General features: G+C 33.7%; 2 protein-coding genes across 3 annotated transcripts; one reads left to right on the forward strand and one right to left on the reverse strand.

The window, feature by feature from the left end:
- The first annotated feature begins 425 nt into the window (after positions 1–425).
- On the forward strand, positions 426–5034 carry LOC149478475 (UDP-glycosyltransferase UGT5-like). Of its 2 annotated transcripts, XM_089709394.1 has the most exons (4): positions 426–1255; positions 1339–1561; positions 4095–4314; positions 4690–5034. In XM_089709394.1, the coding sequence occupies exons 1-4, from the start codon at positions 512–514 to the stop codon at positions 4970–4972; spliced, it is 1470 nt and encodes a 489-aa protein (XP_089565520.1). In that variant the 5' UTR covers positions 426–511; the 3' UTR covers positions 4973–5034. The 2 variants fall into 2 exon arrangements, with proteins under 2 accessions (XP_089565520.1, XP_089565521.1); XM_089709395.1 differs by lacking the exon at positions 4690–5034 and having other exon boundaries at positions 4095–4318.
- Positions 5035–6732: 1698 nt separating this feature from the next.
- On the reverse strand, positions 6733–13247 carry LOC149478476 (UDP-glucosyltransferase 2-like). The gene is made up of 4 exons (XM_089709400.1): positions 12369–13247; positions 11870–12089; positions 9230–9449; positions 6733–7066 (listed from the first exon to the last, which is right to left on the reverse strand). Exons 1-4 carry the CDS (start codon positions 13191–13193, stop codon positions 6781–6783), a joined length of 1551 nt encoding a protein of 516 aa, XP_089565526.1. The 5' UTR covers positions 13194–13247; the 3' UTR covers positions 6733–6780.
- Positions 13248–15458: the final 2211 nt, after the last annotated feature.

Here is a 15458-nt window from a genome sequence, read left to right on the forward strand (position 1 = left end):
ATATCTGGTTTACTCTGCTGAGTGAACAACATCTAAGTAACTGAGTTTTGTGCTTTAGGCATACGATATAATATTTATTATAGCAAACTGAGTTGCTGCAATCGATATATCTTTGCATGAACTTCATCGTTTTGCTGTTATAATGTTTTGTAGATTATTTTCCATGAAAACATTATTAGATAACACGTCATGTTAAAAACCCGTGCAACAATTATCGCATATGATTTACATATAATTGCATGATTCAATCCATTATCAAACGAAGTAAATTTTAACCCAGATATGAGAACTTTATAAAAATCCAATTATTAGTATTCACATATCGGCTTGTAAAACTGATAAAATTAGTGATAAAGCATTGATTGAACGCATTGATAGAGTGCCATAAATTAAAATGTACTATTAGTTTCTGTATTTTCAAATAATGTGGCGGACGATAAACATAATATTTACAATATGTGTTCTGTGTGGTTCGTTCGTGAACGCAGCAAGGATTCTGGCTGTGTTCCCGATGCCATCTATAAGTCACCAGCTAGCGTTTCGACCCCTGACACATGAACTAGCGAAAAGAGGTCATGAAGTAGTAGTTATCACTCCAGACCCGGCATTCCCGAAAGGAAAAACACCTACAAATTTTACAGAGATCGATGTTCATGATATATCTTATGAAATCTGGCAAGAAATGTTCAACAGCCATACAGGAGATAAAGATGATGTCTTACGAAACATAGTTTTGATGTTTGAATTGATAACCAAAACATTTGAAAAACAAATACAAACTCCTGAAGTGCAGCGGTTAATAAAGGAAGAATACGATAAATTTGACATTGTCCTTATTGAGGCATGTGTACGTCCTACTATAGCTTTGGGTCATATTTTCAAAGCTCCTCTTGTTATGGTTAGCTCATTTGGTGCAGTTCCAGCGCAATACGATTTATTCGGAGCACCCATGCATCCACTATTATATCCAAGCAGCGGAAGAGTCAGGGTATACAATTTGACAATGTGGGAAAAGGCGAAAGAAATGTTCATATCAATATTTCTACAGAGGTTAATAATGACAACGGAGGAAAATGATTATCAAATGATGAAACGAAATTTCGGAGAAGATTTACCGAGTCTGGCAGAGTTGTTTATGAATGCGGATATGTTGATGTTAAATGAACATCATATTTGGGCAGACAACCATCCAGTTGCTCCAAATATTGTTTATATAGGTGGTATGTATTACAGGCCAGAAAGTGAATTGCCAAAGGTAATTAAAGGCTAAACTTTATTGATATTTTAATCATATACCTAATCTTAGTTAAATTTTACGTAACATATCTTATCTTCCAGGACATTAAGGAATTCTTAGATTCATCTAAGCATGGTGTCATATACATAAGTTTTGGAACAAACATTATACCATCAGTTCTTCCTCGTGAAAGCATTCAAGCGATGGCCAATGTATTAAAACAACTACCCTATGATGTTCTGTGGAAATGGGATGATGATAAAGTGCCGATACAAACGAAGAATATTAAATTTTCTAAATGGTTCCCTCAATCTGATCTTCTAAGTAAGTATTTCTTTATAAATATAATATGCTATGGCCCAAATAAACTTTTTCTTTATAATAATAATAATAATAATAAGGGCGTAGGGATGTGACGACCCCATCGCCCACGGTTGGAATATCTATTGTCTACGTGACAATAGATATTCCACCCGTGCAATCAGTCAACCCGCAGGACACCTTGTGGCGGGGTGTCGGGGAGTAGCGACCCCGCGGGAACCGAGTGCTCCCGGGGGAGGCCCCTGTCTTCATCTCCGGCTCGCCTTCACCGGCCGGTCGGAGTGAAGCCTGACGAGGACAGGACCCCCACCTCTGGCTTGCCTTAACCGGCCGGCCAGAGTGGAGTCGCGAGAGCTTTTAGCTCGAAGGGTGGATGCGAAGCGTAAGTGGCGAGTGGGCACGTGATGCTGGACCCTCAGGGAGCGCGTGATCGTAGTTTAAAGTCCAGGGACGCCTCTCCACTCTTAGCTGCTCACAATATGTTGCCCCCTCGTCGCACTTTTGCAGCGACTTATTTCGGGGGCCCATACAGTGAGAGGGCGAGTCACCACCTGCCAACATATTTTTACTTTATTTTAGTAGAAAGGCAGGTGCCATAGTTTCCAATAGTTCCCAAATACCGGCCCATTTAACATCCCACTCCATAGCCCAGTTTATTTTGTTTTCCATATCTCGAAATAGTCCTACATCGGCCGCGGACTGCCTAGGACTGTATCTCTATAGTGCAGTCATGGGCAGGCTGCGGCTGGTGTCCCACAACACAGTAAAGTTCTCTATAGGGCCTCTGCGTGTTGGATCCGTGTCCCCACGTAAGCCTTCCAAAGGACCGGGTACCTTCCTTATGATGGTACCCGAGTATTATGGATGAGATACAATAATAATAATAATAATACAAAAGATTTATTGCAACCAACAGAACATACATAATAATACACAATACAAAAAAAAGGAAAACAGACATAAAATAACACAAAATTATAAGGAATTTACAACACTTACAGTTATTAGTTACACTTATAGTTAAAAAAAAAGTACACGAATGTATTATCTGTGTTGCGCGCTGGCTGCAATTAGGCCCTGGCTCAGCATAGTGTTGTGGGAGCAAGCTCCACAACGCTGATAATTCTGCCAGATACCCAGATGAATAGTTTGCGCCTCCAATCAAGTAGGTATATATAAGTATAATAAAAATAGAATAATTAATTATGAATGTAAAGAGATAATAAATGTGTAATAATAATAATATATAAGCAGTAGAATAGATATATTTGGTCAAGTAAAATCAGTATTTATATGTAGGTATATAGGTAGGTATGTATGTATGTATAATGTGTTAATTTATAAGTTTGGATACGTATAGTCAGAGGAAATAAAATTATGATGATTGTAATTTGAGCAGTAGTGATTTGTAAGTGCGACGAAAGTTGGATTTGCACTTGAGTTTTTTTATAGGAGGTGGTATGTTGTTCCAACATTTCGTCGCATTATATTTAAATGACCCACGAAAGGCGGTAGTTTTATGTTGGGGGATGGATAAATCTTGAGTTCCACTTCTTATTTCACCCCTTTTAGTATCCTTACGCCATAATAGTTTTGTGTACAGATATCCAGGCTGCTTTGTATGGATCGTATCAAATAAAAGGCAAGCCAATAATAAATCTTGCCAACCTTTCATTTTTAAAAACTTTATGCTATTAAGAAAAGGGGTGACATGAGACCTGGGTGGGATTGTCACGCAAAATCTGGCACAGGAGTTTTGCACTCTCTGAATAAGACGCTGCACTTTTGCCGTTAGACAAGGTCCATAAACAGGGAGAGCGTAATTTAATTTAGAAAGTACGATGCTTTCGCACAACCTTATTCGTAGGTCAACACTCAAGAAAGGTCGAATATTGTAAAGCACTTTGAGTCTATAAAAGCAATTGCTAACTAAATTAGTGACATAATTTTCGAACCTTAACTGGCCGTCAAAATCGATGCCCAGGTTACGAGCAACTGTAACCCGCTCTATAGGAGTGGAGTTTACAAAAACAGTAGGACCAGCTGTGACCAAATTAGAGACTTGCTTCTTAGAGCCAACAACAAGATATTTAGACTTGGATGGATTTAGAACCAACGAGTTTTTACGAGACCAGTCAGATATGCGTTCCAAATCCTCATTCATTTTCCTGGTGCATTCTTCTATTCGATCTCTATCAACAGGCATGTAAAGTTGCAAATCATCGGCATATAAATGATATTGGGAGTTATGTATGCAAGAGGTGATATCTGCCGTATATATTATAAATAAAAGAGGACCGAGAATGGAGCCCTGGGGAACTCCTCTATTGACAGGCACCAGCGAAGAAAAGTCTCTGTTTCCGTCACCTTTAACCAGCATTACTCTTTGGTGACGTTGGCGAAGATAGCTATCAAACCAAGATGAAGAAATAGGATTGAAACCATAGAAATTAAGCTTTGAGAGAAGAAGAGAAACATTTATCTTAGGACTAAGAGACCTTCTTACAAAATTAACAAATTGACACTTTTCTTTCAGGACACCCAAATCTAAAACTATTTATAACACAAGGAGGTCTACAATCAACAGACGAAGCTATAAATGCTGCAGTACCCTTAATAGGTTTTCCAATGTTGGGTGACCAATGGTATAATGTAGAAAAGTATGTAAAATTCAATTTTGGGAAACAATTGGATATAATGTCGCTAACTGAAGATGAGTTTAAGGAAGCTGTTGTTATGGTTATCAAAGATCCAAGGTAATTTATAGTTATAATTTCATTTCCTTATAATAAATTGGTTTGAATAGAACACGAATCATTAGATGCTAATGAATGATTAGATGCTATCTTTAATTAAATAATTATTTTCCTTTTTTATCAGAGATAACTAGATAAATAACTAATTTTTAATCAGTATCCGGTATAAATGGACTTTCCTTATTATATAGTTATTTTTATTTCAAAATATCAATAAGTATTAAAAATTGTGCCAACTAAGTGTCATTATATATTTAATGAATCTTTGCTTTTTTACCTACAAATTTCGTTTTTGACAATGTTTTCATTCCAAATCCATTATTCTTATGAAGATTATCGTATATTTTAGAAGGTTAATGTTTTATTTTGTTTCAGTTATAAACAAAATGTGAAGAAATTGCGGGATCTAATGAGGGAGAGTCCAATAAAACCACTAGATCGAGCTGTATGGTCTATAGAGCATGTTATAAAATATGGAGCTAAACATTTGCGTCCTCCAACTTTTGGAGGCATGAGTGCGTTTGAGTATTATGAAGTTCCTCTTATATTGCTCCTTCTTACCATCTTGACAGCCATTTTGTTAGCTGTGATAATTGTAATAGTTTTGGTTATACGTTGTTTTAAAAGATTGACGAATAATAAAATTAAAAGAAGTTAGATAATCATAGATTTAGATGATAAGTATAAAAAAAATATTTAATTAAAATGTGCCATTTGTTATGCTGTTGTATTTATTTTGGTACCTTTAAAAAAATCAAGGATAAGACACAACAATCCCAGAATTCATCTAAATTGGTTCTGCAGGTTTGGTATGATTTATTTAGAAATTTAGCATAGATTTACATATTATATATTATAGGTTGGTGCAATAGAATTGGAATAGAATAGTAAAATAGATTTTTTGTTGTTACCTTAACTATAATATTTTTATACCTAAACTAATATAACTATATTAATCCCATAAATTAATCTAAGTAGCTAAAATTAATTTAGGTTTAGAAAACAAAAGGGGGTTGGTCCTAATATGATAGAATCATAAGCCACAAGATATAGGAATAAATAATAAATTATTTTAGTAAAAACAGATTTGTGCCAATTTCAAGACGCGATAGCTAAAGACTTTTTTTATAAAATTATCCGCCTGAATATTTTGTGTTGATTTACTTCGCACCTGAACAAATTTGCCAATATATTTTGGATAGGTAAAAATAATTTTTTGAGGTACACTGTAACAAAAATATTAAATCCTAATACTATTGGGAGCTGTCCTCAATCAACTAATTATTTTATAGTCCTACAATTCTCTTAGAGTAATTATTTAATATTTCATATCATCACCATCATCATCGGCCTATATTTTTCCAATGCTGGGCCACGACGAAGGTACAAGCCATAATCCACCACGCTGGCCAGGTGCGTGCAGATGTCAACATATTATCTTTGAACTTTTTTAATTCCTTGACATAGGGGAGGGGTTACTATGTGGATAATGTACTGAATTAGAAAAAATAAAATTAATTTGTATAATTATGCTTGTCTTGTGAAAAATATTACTTTTCATATTTGAAGGCTCTTACGAAATAAAGTGTTTAAGATATTTTTTCCTCGTAAAATAAATAAGCCTTATGGCTTATTAGAAGATCAAAAATACCTTATACTGGCTTCATATTATTCCACGAAAAGTCTCTATAAATATTAAATATTTATAAAGTTAATACAAAATTTCAAGTGATATTTTTCTTCTTGGAAAATGACAACAAAATTTAAAATTATTGAGTTAATTTTATAAGAATTTTATCAGAACGATGAGAATTATAAACATTTTATTTTTAAGTTGCGGTCTAGATGGATATAAATGATTGTTTGTCAACTTAGAACTTAGTTAACGTTAGCATAACTGCGCAATGCGCATATAATATTTGTTCAATTTAACTGCGCATGTGAATAAAATGACAATAGCTTATATTAAAGTGAAACTTTTATTACATCGTCTCAAACTTTTTGGTCTGTGTAGCGCATGTCGCGTGTATCGCGGCTGCCGAGTAGGTATACCTACTCGTCAGCCGACTGTCACGCGACATGCGCTACACAAAGCAGTGTTCGGAACCGTTCGAACAGTTTCACTTTTACCGTGGTTTCATAAAACCACACAACATTTTTTTTTCTACCTTATTTTTATCACCAGATAGGCGATATAGATCTAGAATATACCGGGTGTAATCGTTAAGTGTGCACAGGCGATTATTCCGTAACTATTGCAGATATCAAAAAACTTTATACTGATATCGAAAGCTCTTTGCCTAAGGAGTAAAATGACAACAATAACTTTTAAAAAATAGAACGGGAAATATCTATAGCTATAATTATACCGTCATTGAAATACAAATAAAGACAAAAGAAGATAATAAAATCACAGCATCATAAATAACATTTATTTCCATATGTACAACTTACCACTAAACTAATCTACTTCTTTTTGATTTTCACATTAAAAGTGTACATTTTTCTCACCGATCTATATAAAAATCGTAACACCATGAAGACTGTTATATTAAAAGTTAGTACTATTAATAATAATGATAGTAATAAATTGATTTCATAGTACTCCGTCCACGATAGGCCCATGGCCGGTGGTCTTAAGTGGTCGCCACCGTGCTTGATCACGTGTTCTATCCACCAGATAGCGTTATCTAGCGGTTTGATGGGCGCATCTCGCATTATGGCGCTCAGTTTTAGCATGTTCTTCTTGTAACTGCGAAGAGAATTTCGTATGAAAAAATTTAAGGATTTAGATTTGATTTTAAGAAGCTTTTTCGATTTACTATATTATGATGATTTTGAAAAAAAAAAGCGTGCGTGCCGACCCTACGTGTCAGGAGTTATACTTTTATTTGGCAATATTCAAAGATACCAAAATCGTCGCTTTACTCCATGACGTGTCGATATTGCCATGACGCGACCTTGAAATTTGACTATCAACGCACCTAAAGAAGTTCCACTTCAAAAAAAATCATTCCAATATTTATCTTAAAGCTACACACTTCGCTTTAAATACGTCTTTTTCTTAAATGTTTCTATTTTCCACGCATCCCGTACAACCAAATATTCACCGTCAATTAAAAAGGAAAAAAGTAATTACATATAATAATTAAAAATACATTACAGAAATAAATAATTTCCCAACTTGTAGTCAATTGTTTCAAGGTAAGCGGATAAGCTTATCAAAAATTTTAGCATGTAGTAATGATAACATCTTATTAAATACGTCAAAAATAGATTGTATTAATTTCCATTTCTATATCAGTTTAATACATGGCGTGATTGCTTCATAAAGATAATGTTTCATTCAGTGTTATATGATATTCTAAGTAAATAATAATAACGATGGACTTTGACATTATAGGTGTTAGGACTATGTGGAAATAACAAATAACAATAGATCGTTTTATGTTTTCTTTAAATGTTATTTCATAGTTTGTTCAATTTTATAGAACTTTAGAGGATTATAGGAAGTCTAGCCGCTCCAAGTTGATCAAAATTCCTGCATTTTTCCACTCAGTACCAAATGTTAATTTATGTCAAAACCGTACAAGTCTGTCTGACTGAAATTTGGGTCCTGTCTCTCCCATATTATAATATACTGTAAATTGGGAGAGTCCCTGTTTTTTTGGACTGGAGCCATTAATTAAGAGAAGAAGAAGAAGAAATGTCGGCGTCGACAAATAATATAATAAAGTTAAATGCGGGTTGCATTTATTACCGTAGTTAATCAAACCATAACCAATTAATGATTATTCTGTTATTCCTATTATTAACAAAAAAGTAATTTTTAATATGAAAAATCGAAAATTGGAAAACAGAAAATGCTTGTTATTCTTTAATGCAATTTCATATTATATTTTTATTTATTTATTTATTTAGAACACTTTACTATGCTAGTAATTATACAAATTACTTAAAACTAAAACTTATAGCTAAACTAGCACAGAGGGCGGCCTTATCACTAAAGAGTGATCTCTTCCAGGCAACCCACTGTGTGAAGTGATAAATTATATTTTTGATTAGTCTAGTATCTGCTAGATTAACATTATTTAAAATAAAACATATTTGAAAATCTCTTCTCCACAGGGATTTACGAAAAATAACAAGCATTAATTCAAGCATGAAAGAAATAAAGTATTTGTTCTGTTTGCTTGTGCAGTGGTACTTGTGAAAATATTATTATTTTTCAAATAAAACTTCCTCTGTATTGCATTCTTAGGATGTTGAATAATCTATATGTTGTTTATTTTGTTTGGAGCTTGTATTATCTTTGCACCAGGAATTTTATAAATAGTAAGAAGTATGTTTGGAACAAAAGATATCGATAACATAAAAGATATCTTAGTACTTTATCTTTAAAATTTTAACAAAGGACCGTTTATTTAACAGTATTTTTAATGGTTAGTTAGTGACGATTCTTTACTTTAGATATAATTATGGAGAAACTGCCGAATTGAGTGATTTTTATTAATTCGTAACAATAAGACCAATATAAACTTTTAAAAAGATAAAAATTCTGCGTAAGAATGTATTTAATCAATTCATATTTCTTGAAATCTTGCTTCATCGTTAGTTCAGGGAAAAGTAATTCATTTGGATATAATTAATTATAAAATGTCTTGTACCTACTAGTTACTTTTATATGTATAAAATCATATTATAATAATATCACCGGAGAGCTTATATAGCAATACCTACCGTCTCGTCAAGGAGTAATGCGACGATTTTGGTATCTTTGAATCTTGCCAAAGAAGTTTCACTTCTGACACGTATGCTCGGCGCACACGCACTTTTTTTAACAGTCTAGGTTTCTCACTGTGTGTTGAATTAAAAGTTATTTCTTTATTCGATTATCTATAAACAAAATATTTACCTTGGGTCTCCAATAACAGTCTGTATGGCGTTTTCAAAAGATTCCTCCGTCAATGTATACAAATCTAGTTTCAGACCAATCCTGTGATGTACATATTTTTCTGCATTGTACCACTGATCTCCCAATACAGGCATGCCGATAACAGGCACTCCGGCTGTGATCGCTTCATCCGTTGATTGTAAACCCGCTTGGGTTATAAAGAGCTTAACTTTAGGATGTCCTGAAATTTGGCGTCATTTATTAGTATTAAAAGAAGACATTGAATTGGGTAACAAATAATTATTCAGTGTCTCCGTAATCTTGCGTTGAATTTTTTTTAGATGTAGTCTTTCAGGACAACAAATGCTGACCTATTTCCAAAGAAATATAATCAACTACCCAGCTCTCCGCCCGCGGCTTTGCATGGTTTGACTAAAACCATTAGGTTTTAATGTGTAATCTATTAAAATTACATACTAAAACCTTCCTTTTGAATTATTCTATCTATGAAACAAAACTGCATCAAAATACGTTTTAAAGTTTTAAAGGTATATGCTTACATATTATACATACAGATTTATACTCTGTAGGAACTGAACACTTGAACGTGAACAAGGATACCCGTATCCGTGTCTCCTTGTTCACGTTCCAGTGTGATTAAATTCATGTCTAAAAGAAACCATATAGCTTATCTTCAGAAAAATTATTATATTTATTACGTTAGGTAACTATAGGTACCATAACAGCATCATACAACAATGTTATCGTATGAATAAACGTAAGACAAAGATTCTACAGGGCGACCAAAGAACTGCAAGGGAACAATAGAATGAGTTACTATTATTAAACCTTGCATTATCATGTACCCTTATTCTATTCATACCTGGTTCTATTTTAATAAAATGCAGTAATGGGGTTATGAGGTAACTATGCTTCAGTATCACAGAATAAATAATAATTTGGAAAATCCAAAAGTGCACGCCTCATAATTTTTTTTTAATAAATATTTATTAATTATTATTTTTGTTTATTTAATAACAATTAAACCACATCGAATCAGACCCTGAAAAATAAAAGGGTTCTATTCCTGAGCACACTCAAGCGTAAGAGAAAAAAAAGACTCGATTAGTAAAGTATTTCGGTCGCTATCGTGTTAACAAGAAAAAGGATCCGCACATACAGACACACGGACGTCCAAGACAGAACTTTTTTAAACTGTTTTTTAACTAGTTTAAATAACAAAAATGACATCAAAAATATCATGAACGTTAAAAATAGTGTTTTTTCTTAATATGTGTGTGTAACAGTGTATGTATTATCTTACAAGTGCAATGTATGATACATAAAGACATTTTAAGTTTGAATAAAACCGGCCAAGTGCGAGTCGGGCTCGCGCACAAAGGGTTCCGTAGCAGCAAATATAATAAATTACAGTTAAATCAACCTATCTCAAAAACTATAAGAGATACTTTGATCAAACCAAAAATCGTTGAAAGAGTTAATTAGCATGCATTACCTCTATTTTTTTTAGAATTTTATACCCCGTAGTTATAAAAATAGAGGGGGGGGGACATACTTTTTACGACTTTGAGAGCTGATATCTCAAAAACCGTTCACTTTAAGAAAAATGTTTTTTAGAAAACTTTATATCATTTTAAAAGACCTTTCCATTGATACCCCACACGGGTATGTACATCGAAAAAAAAAATTTCATCCCTCAGTTACATGTATGGGGGGCCCCACCCCCAATTCTTTTTTTTACTATTTAGTGTCATATTTTTGTAGCGGTTCATACAACACATATTCCCATCAAATTTCATCACTGTAGTACTTATAGTTTCCGAGTAAATCGGCTGTGACAGACGGACAGACGGACAGACGGACAGACGGACATGACGAAACTATAAGGGTTCCGTTTTTGCCATTTTGGCTACGGAACCCTAAAAATCAGATGTTTTGCGCGAAGTGACAGTAGTACCCACCTCAACGCTTCGCTTATGAGGCGTGCAATATTTCAGTTAGTCTCTAATATAATAAAAATGAATCGCCAAATGTTCTAATTCGAGGACGGCTGAGCTGATTTCGTTTTTCTTTGATAATCCTTGAAGTACGAGGATGGTTCTTGGAGAGAGTTAACGTTAACAGGTATCACGGGTGAAGCCGGGGCAGACCGCTAGTCTTTTTTTATGGTGATTAGACACAGATAATATAGTACAAAAACACTGCCTTTTTATTATTCTAACATCATATCATCATAAAAATTGTCTCCGTTTTAAAAATAGATTACGAAACAGCAGGTGCGATTCCTTTATCAATTTGATTAATGATATAATTATTATGGTGCTGATAAAAATTCAAGGTTTTGCTCCAATTCTGTCACAGATAATTTCCATTCTAATCAATTACATCGCGCTTGCTATCAATTCCAATTTAAATATATATTATATTTTTTAAATTTCAAATGAAATTATGCCTTGAAATTGCGTGAACTTCATCTGCTTTCATTATTAGGTACTCATTAAGAACCATTGAAATTTCCTTGATCACCAAAACTACCTGCATGTATTAACATCTCTAATTAAACTTCATTTTATCTACTCTATCATTCTAATTTACGCCTTATTTCATTAACATCACGACATATTTTCCATTGCTACTTACTCAAAAGATCTGCTTGCGGGAACCACTTCGCTGTTTTTATGTTCTTTGGTTTACCAGGTAGGTCTTCGTCCCATTTCCATAAAATGTCGTATGGCAATCGAGAAAGCACTTTGATCATAGCATCAATAACTTCGGGTGCTAATAGAGAAGTTTTCACGTTTGTACCGTAACTTATGTATATGACACCGTTTTTGGAAGAATCCAGGTATTGTTTAAGGTCCTGTGAAGAATTGTCTTTTATAATAATTTGTTTATGGTTTAAAGTAAGAAAGAGAAAGGAAGTTTAGAAAGTACATGATATCAAAGCAAGAATATCAAAGCTTTTGACTAGATATATTTTTGTATATTCATTTATTCACTAAAAATTTATGTAGAAGTTTAAATAACAAAATATTACTCGTAGTATGCATTAAGTTCAAATGGTAGAAAACGTTATCAAAAGCACAAGAAATTACTTCATTATTAATGTTAAATTGCATCTATTAAACGTAATTATTACCTTTGGCAATTCATTTTGCGGTTTCTGATGAACACCTCCAATATATTTAATATTAGGTCCCACAGGATGATTATCAGCCCAGAGTGGGTGTTCATTCACCAACAGCAGTTTTACATGGTTACTCAGATCATCAAAACTTGGCACATCTTCACCAAAATGTTTCCTCATTATCTGGTAATCGTATTCTTCAGTTGTACTCACTATAGCACCTAATGTAATCATACTTACAATTTCTGTAGCTTTTTCAGCAAGCGTCAAATTGTATAACCTTTGCCGTTCAGGTGTTGGAAACAAGAATGGTTGAAACGGAGCGCCATAAGCACTGTACTGTATAGCCACTAGGCCAAAGGAACTTATTAGGACAACTGGTTTTTTGAAATGGTGTCCCAACGCGCCAGTCACACGAACACACGCTTCAGTGATTATCAAGTCAAAGCTATCCTTTTCTTCTTTCACAATCCGTTTCACTTCTGGTACTTCATTTTGTTTATCGAACACAATTGTGAATCTTTCTATGAATGCTCTGATTTGTGCTATCATTTGTTGCTTGTCCAGTCTCTTGTCTATAAGCATTTCTTGCCAATGAGCGTATGATACGTCATGGACATCTATTTGGGTTAGATTTGCGAGGCTCTTATCTAATGGTACTGGATCTGTAGTGATCAGTACTACCTGGTGACCTCGTCTTGCTAGTTCGTGGATGATGGGACGAAATACCACTTGATGACTTATTGATGGTGTTGGAAACCATGCCAGGATCTTCGCCGATTCTATCCCGGTAAGGGATAGAATTATAAGGGCGAATACAGCCACTACCTTCGGCATGACTTAATGCAATCAAATCATTCAGCAAGAATGGATAATTTTCATATCAAAGCGATATCTTAATTTGTTGATAAATAGCCAGTTTTAGTTTTCGTGGAGATAATGAAATAAGTAATTATATAATTATAACATATTAATTGAAGATATTTCGCAAACATACAAGTGTATTATTAAAAGATGAATGAGCCTTAAACCTTAATAAAAACGCATGGTTAAATTTAGAAATAAGCTGCTAGATACAAAATATTGTTAATGAAATTATAGAACGTTTATCTATTGTTTTCTGAATTAACTAATGTTGTATTTTTTTTATAAAATAAACTAAAGGATTCTCACTTGGATATCACTGTTATTATCACTATGAAAATTTATGTAATGTATTTTCTAATAAATCATCGTTATATTTTGTAGTAGGAACAATCTAGACGACCAATTCGAATCGAATTGAAATTATTATAATGCAGTGTTTAAAATAACCTTTGGAAATATCAAATAATGTTTAATTAACACCCAGTAGGTAATTGAAGAAAACGTGTTCCAATTTTATTAGCGACAACGTGTTAAAATAAAAATATAGTCTTTTACATAATTGGCTAAGCTTTATTATAAACTAGCGGTCCGCCCCGGCTTCGCCTGTGGTACATATTTACGTTTTCTCTACATAAGAACCATCCTCGTACTTCAAGGAATATAATAAAAAAAGAATTATCGAAATCGGTCCACCCGTTCTCGAGTTATGCGCTTACCAACACATTTTGCGATTCATCTTTCTTATATATAAAATTCTCGTGTCACAATGTTAGTCTGCATACTCCTCCGAAACGGGTGGACCGATTCTCATGAAATTTTCTGTGCATATCGGGTAAGTCTGAGAATCGGCCAACATCTATTTTTCATATGTACCACGGGCGAAGCCGGGGCGGGCCGCTAGTTTTTATATAAAAGATATTCCAGACACAGTTCAAAATTCCCGATAACCGCACATAATTAATTAGGTTATTTATCAAAGGAAGGTAAATGAGAATGCTTCACCATAACAAATAATATAGGAGTAGCCGCAAAGGGGTGCCAATTAAATTGGAATATAATTAACTATTATTCCTCCTCACTTTGGTCGGCTGTAACAATCTTATATTATATTCAATTATATTAATAGCTTGGTCTCAAGGACTCGTATTAAGATTAATTCTACACTATATACGTATTTAATGGTCCCTAGAATAACAATTATGAAAACCACATTTCATTTCGTGTTCCATTACTTCTAAAAATAGCACATGCTCGTCTTTGCAATATTACTCCCAAGTCCCAAACCTGGTTCCCTTTTTGGATAGCAAATTGCTGTGTTCCTTTTAAATCCATACTTAATATTATAAATGCGAAAGTAACTCTGTCTGTCTGTCTGTTACTCAATCACGCCTAAACTACTGAACCAATTTGCATGAAATTTGGTATGGAGATATTTTAATACCCGAGAAAGGACATAGGCTACTTTTTATTGCGAAATATGTACCACGGGCGAAGCCGGGGCGGACCGCTAGTAAACTATAAATATTGTTATAAAACTTCTGATTCTCTAGATCGATAAATCAAAGGAATAGGTAGGTTATACACAAAGTTACAATATTACTTTTTTAATAGCATGGGAGTTGGGACGTTTACGCGATCTTTCTCTTTAATATAATATAATTACAACAATTACATAACTTCAAAAATATCGTAGGCAAATACATCGTTTATGTATAGAAAACTTGACATCCCTTTTCCTCAAATCGTAAAATAAAACTGAAACATTTTTATTCATTTAGACTTCTTCTATACACTTTTGAATCATCACAGAGTTTACCGATTCGGAAAGCAGTTTATAGAATGGCAAATCCCATTAATTCACGAACTTACGAATTATTGCATCGGCCCTCCCATACACATTAATCTCTACAACAGGACAGCAAACACTCAAGTGGGACATTAGGGGATCTATAATTCTGAACAACCACCAACTTACCTATTAAACTAGATATATGTACCATTGTAACAATCTGTCGTCAATGTGACGTCATAAATAAATAAAAATTAAATATAAATATTTCAGGACAATTTTCACATACGGCACGATCTGATCCCATACTAAGCTTTTGTTTGGGTTATGGAAATCAGATGGCTGATAAACATACATGGGTATATAATTTTAAATAAATAAATTAACACCCAAGGGTTTTTGATTCCCGGTGGAGACGAAGAAAAAAAATGTCTCGGTCTGGTAGG

The sequence above is a fragment of the Colias philodice genome, chromosome 22 (genome assembly GCF_061535455.1).
Source record: "Colias philodice isolate Cphi_HAF_F1 chromosome 22, ilColPhil1 Martin Lab GWU primary, whole genome shotgun sequence".
Taxonomy (NCBI): Eukaryota; Metazoa; Arthropoda; class Insecta; order Lepidoptera; family Pieridae; genus Colias; species Colias philodice.

Coding starts and splice junctions, on each gene's coding strand:
- LOC149478475 (XM_089709394.1), top strand. CDS start 512: ATGCCATCTATAAGTCACCAGCTAGCGTTTCGACCCCTGACACATGAA. Junction 1,256..1,338: donor CAGAAAGTGAATTGCCAAAG/GTAATTAAAGGC, acceptor CTTATCTTCCAG/GACATTAAGGAATTCTTAGA. Junction 4,315..4,689: donor ATGGTTATCAAAGATCCAAG/GTAATTTATAGT, acceptor ATTTTGTTTCAG/TTATAAACAAAATGTGAAGA.
- LOC149478476 (XM_089709400.1), bottom strand. CDS start 13,193: ATGCCGAAGGTAGTGGCTGTATTCGCCCTTATAATTCTATCCCTTACC. Junction 12,090..12,368: donor CGCAAAATGAATTGCCAAAG/GTAATAATTACG, acceptor AATTCTTCACAG/GACCTTAAACAATACCTGGA. Junction 7,067..9,229: donor ACTGTTATTGGAGACCCAAG/GTAAATATTTTG, acceptor TTCTCTTCGCAG/TTACAAGAAGAACATGCTAA.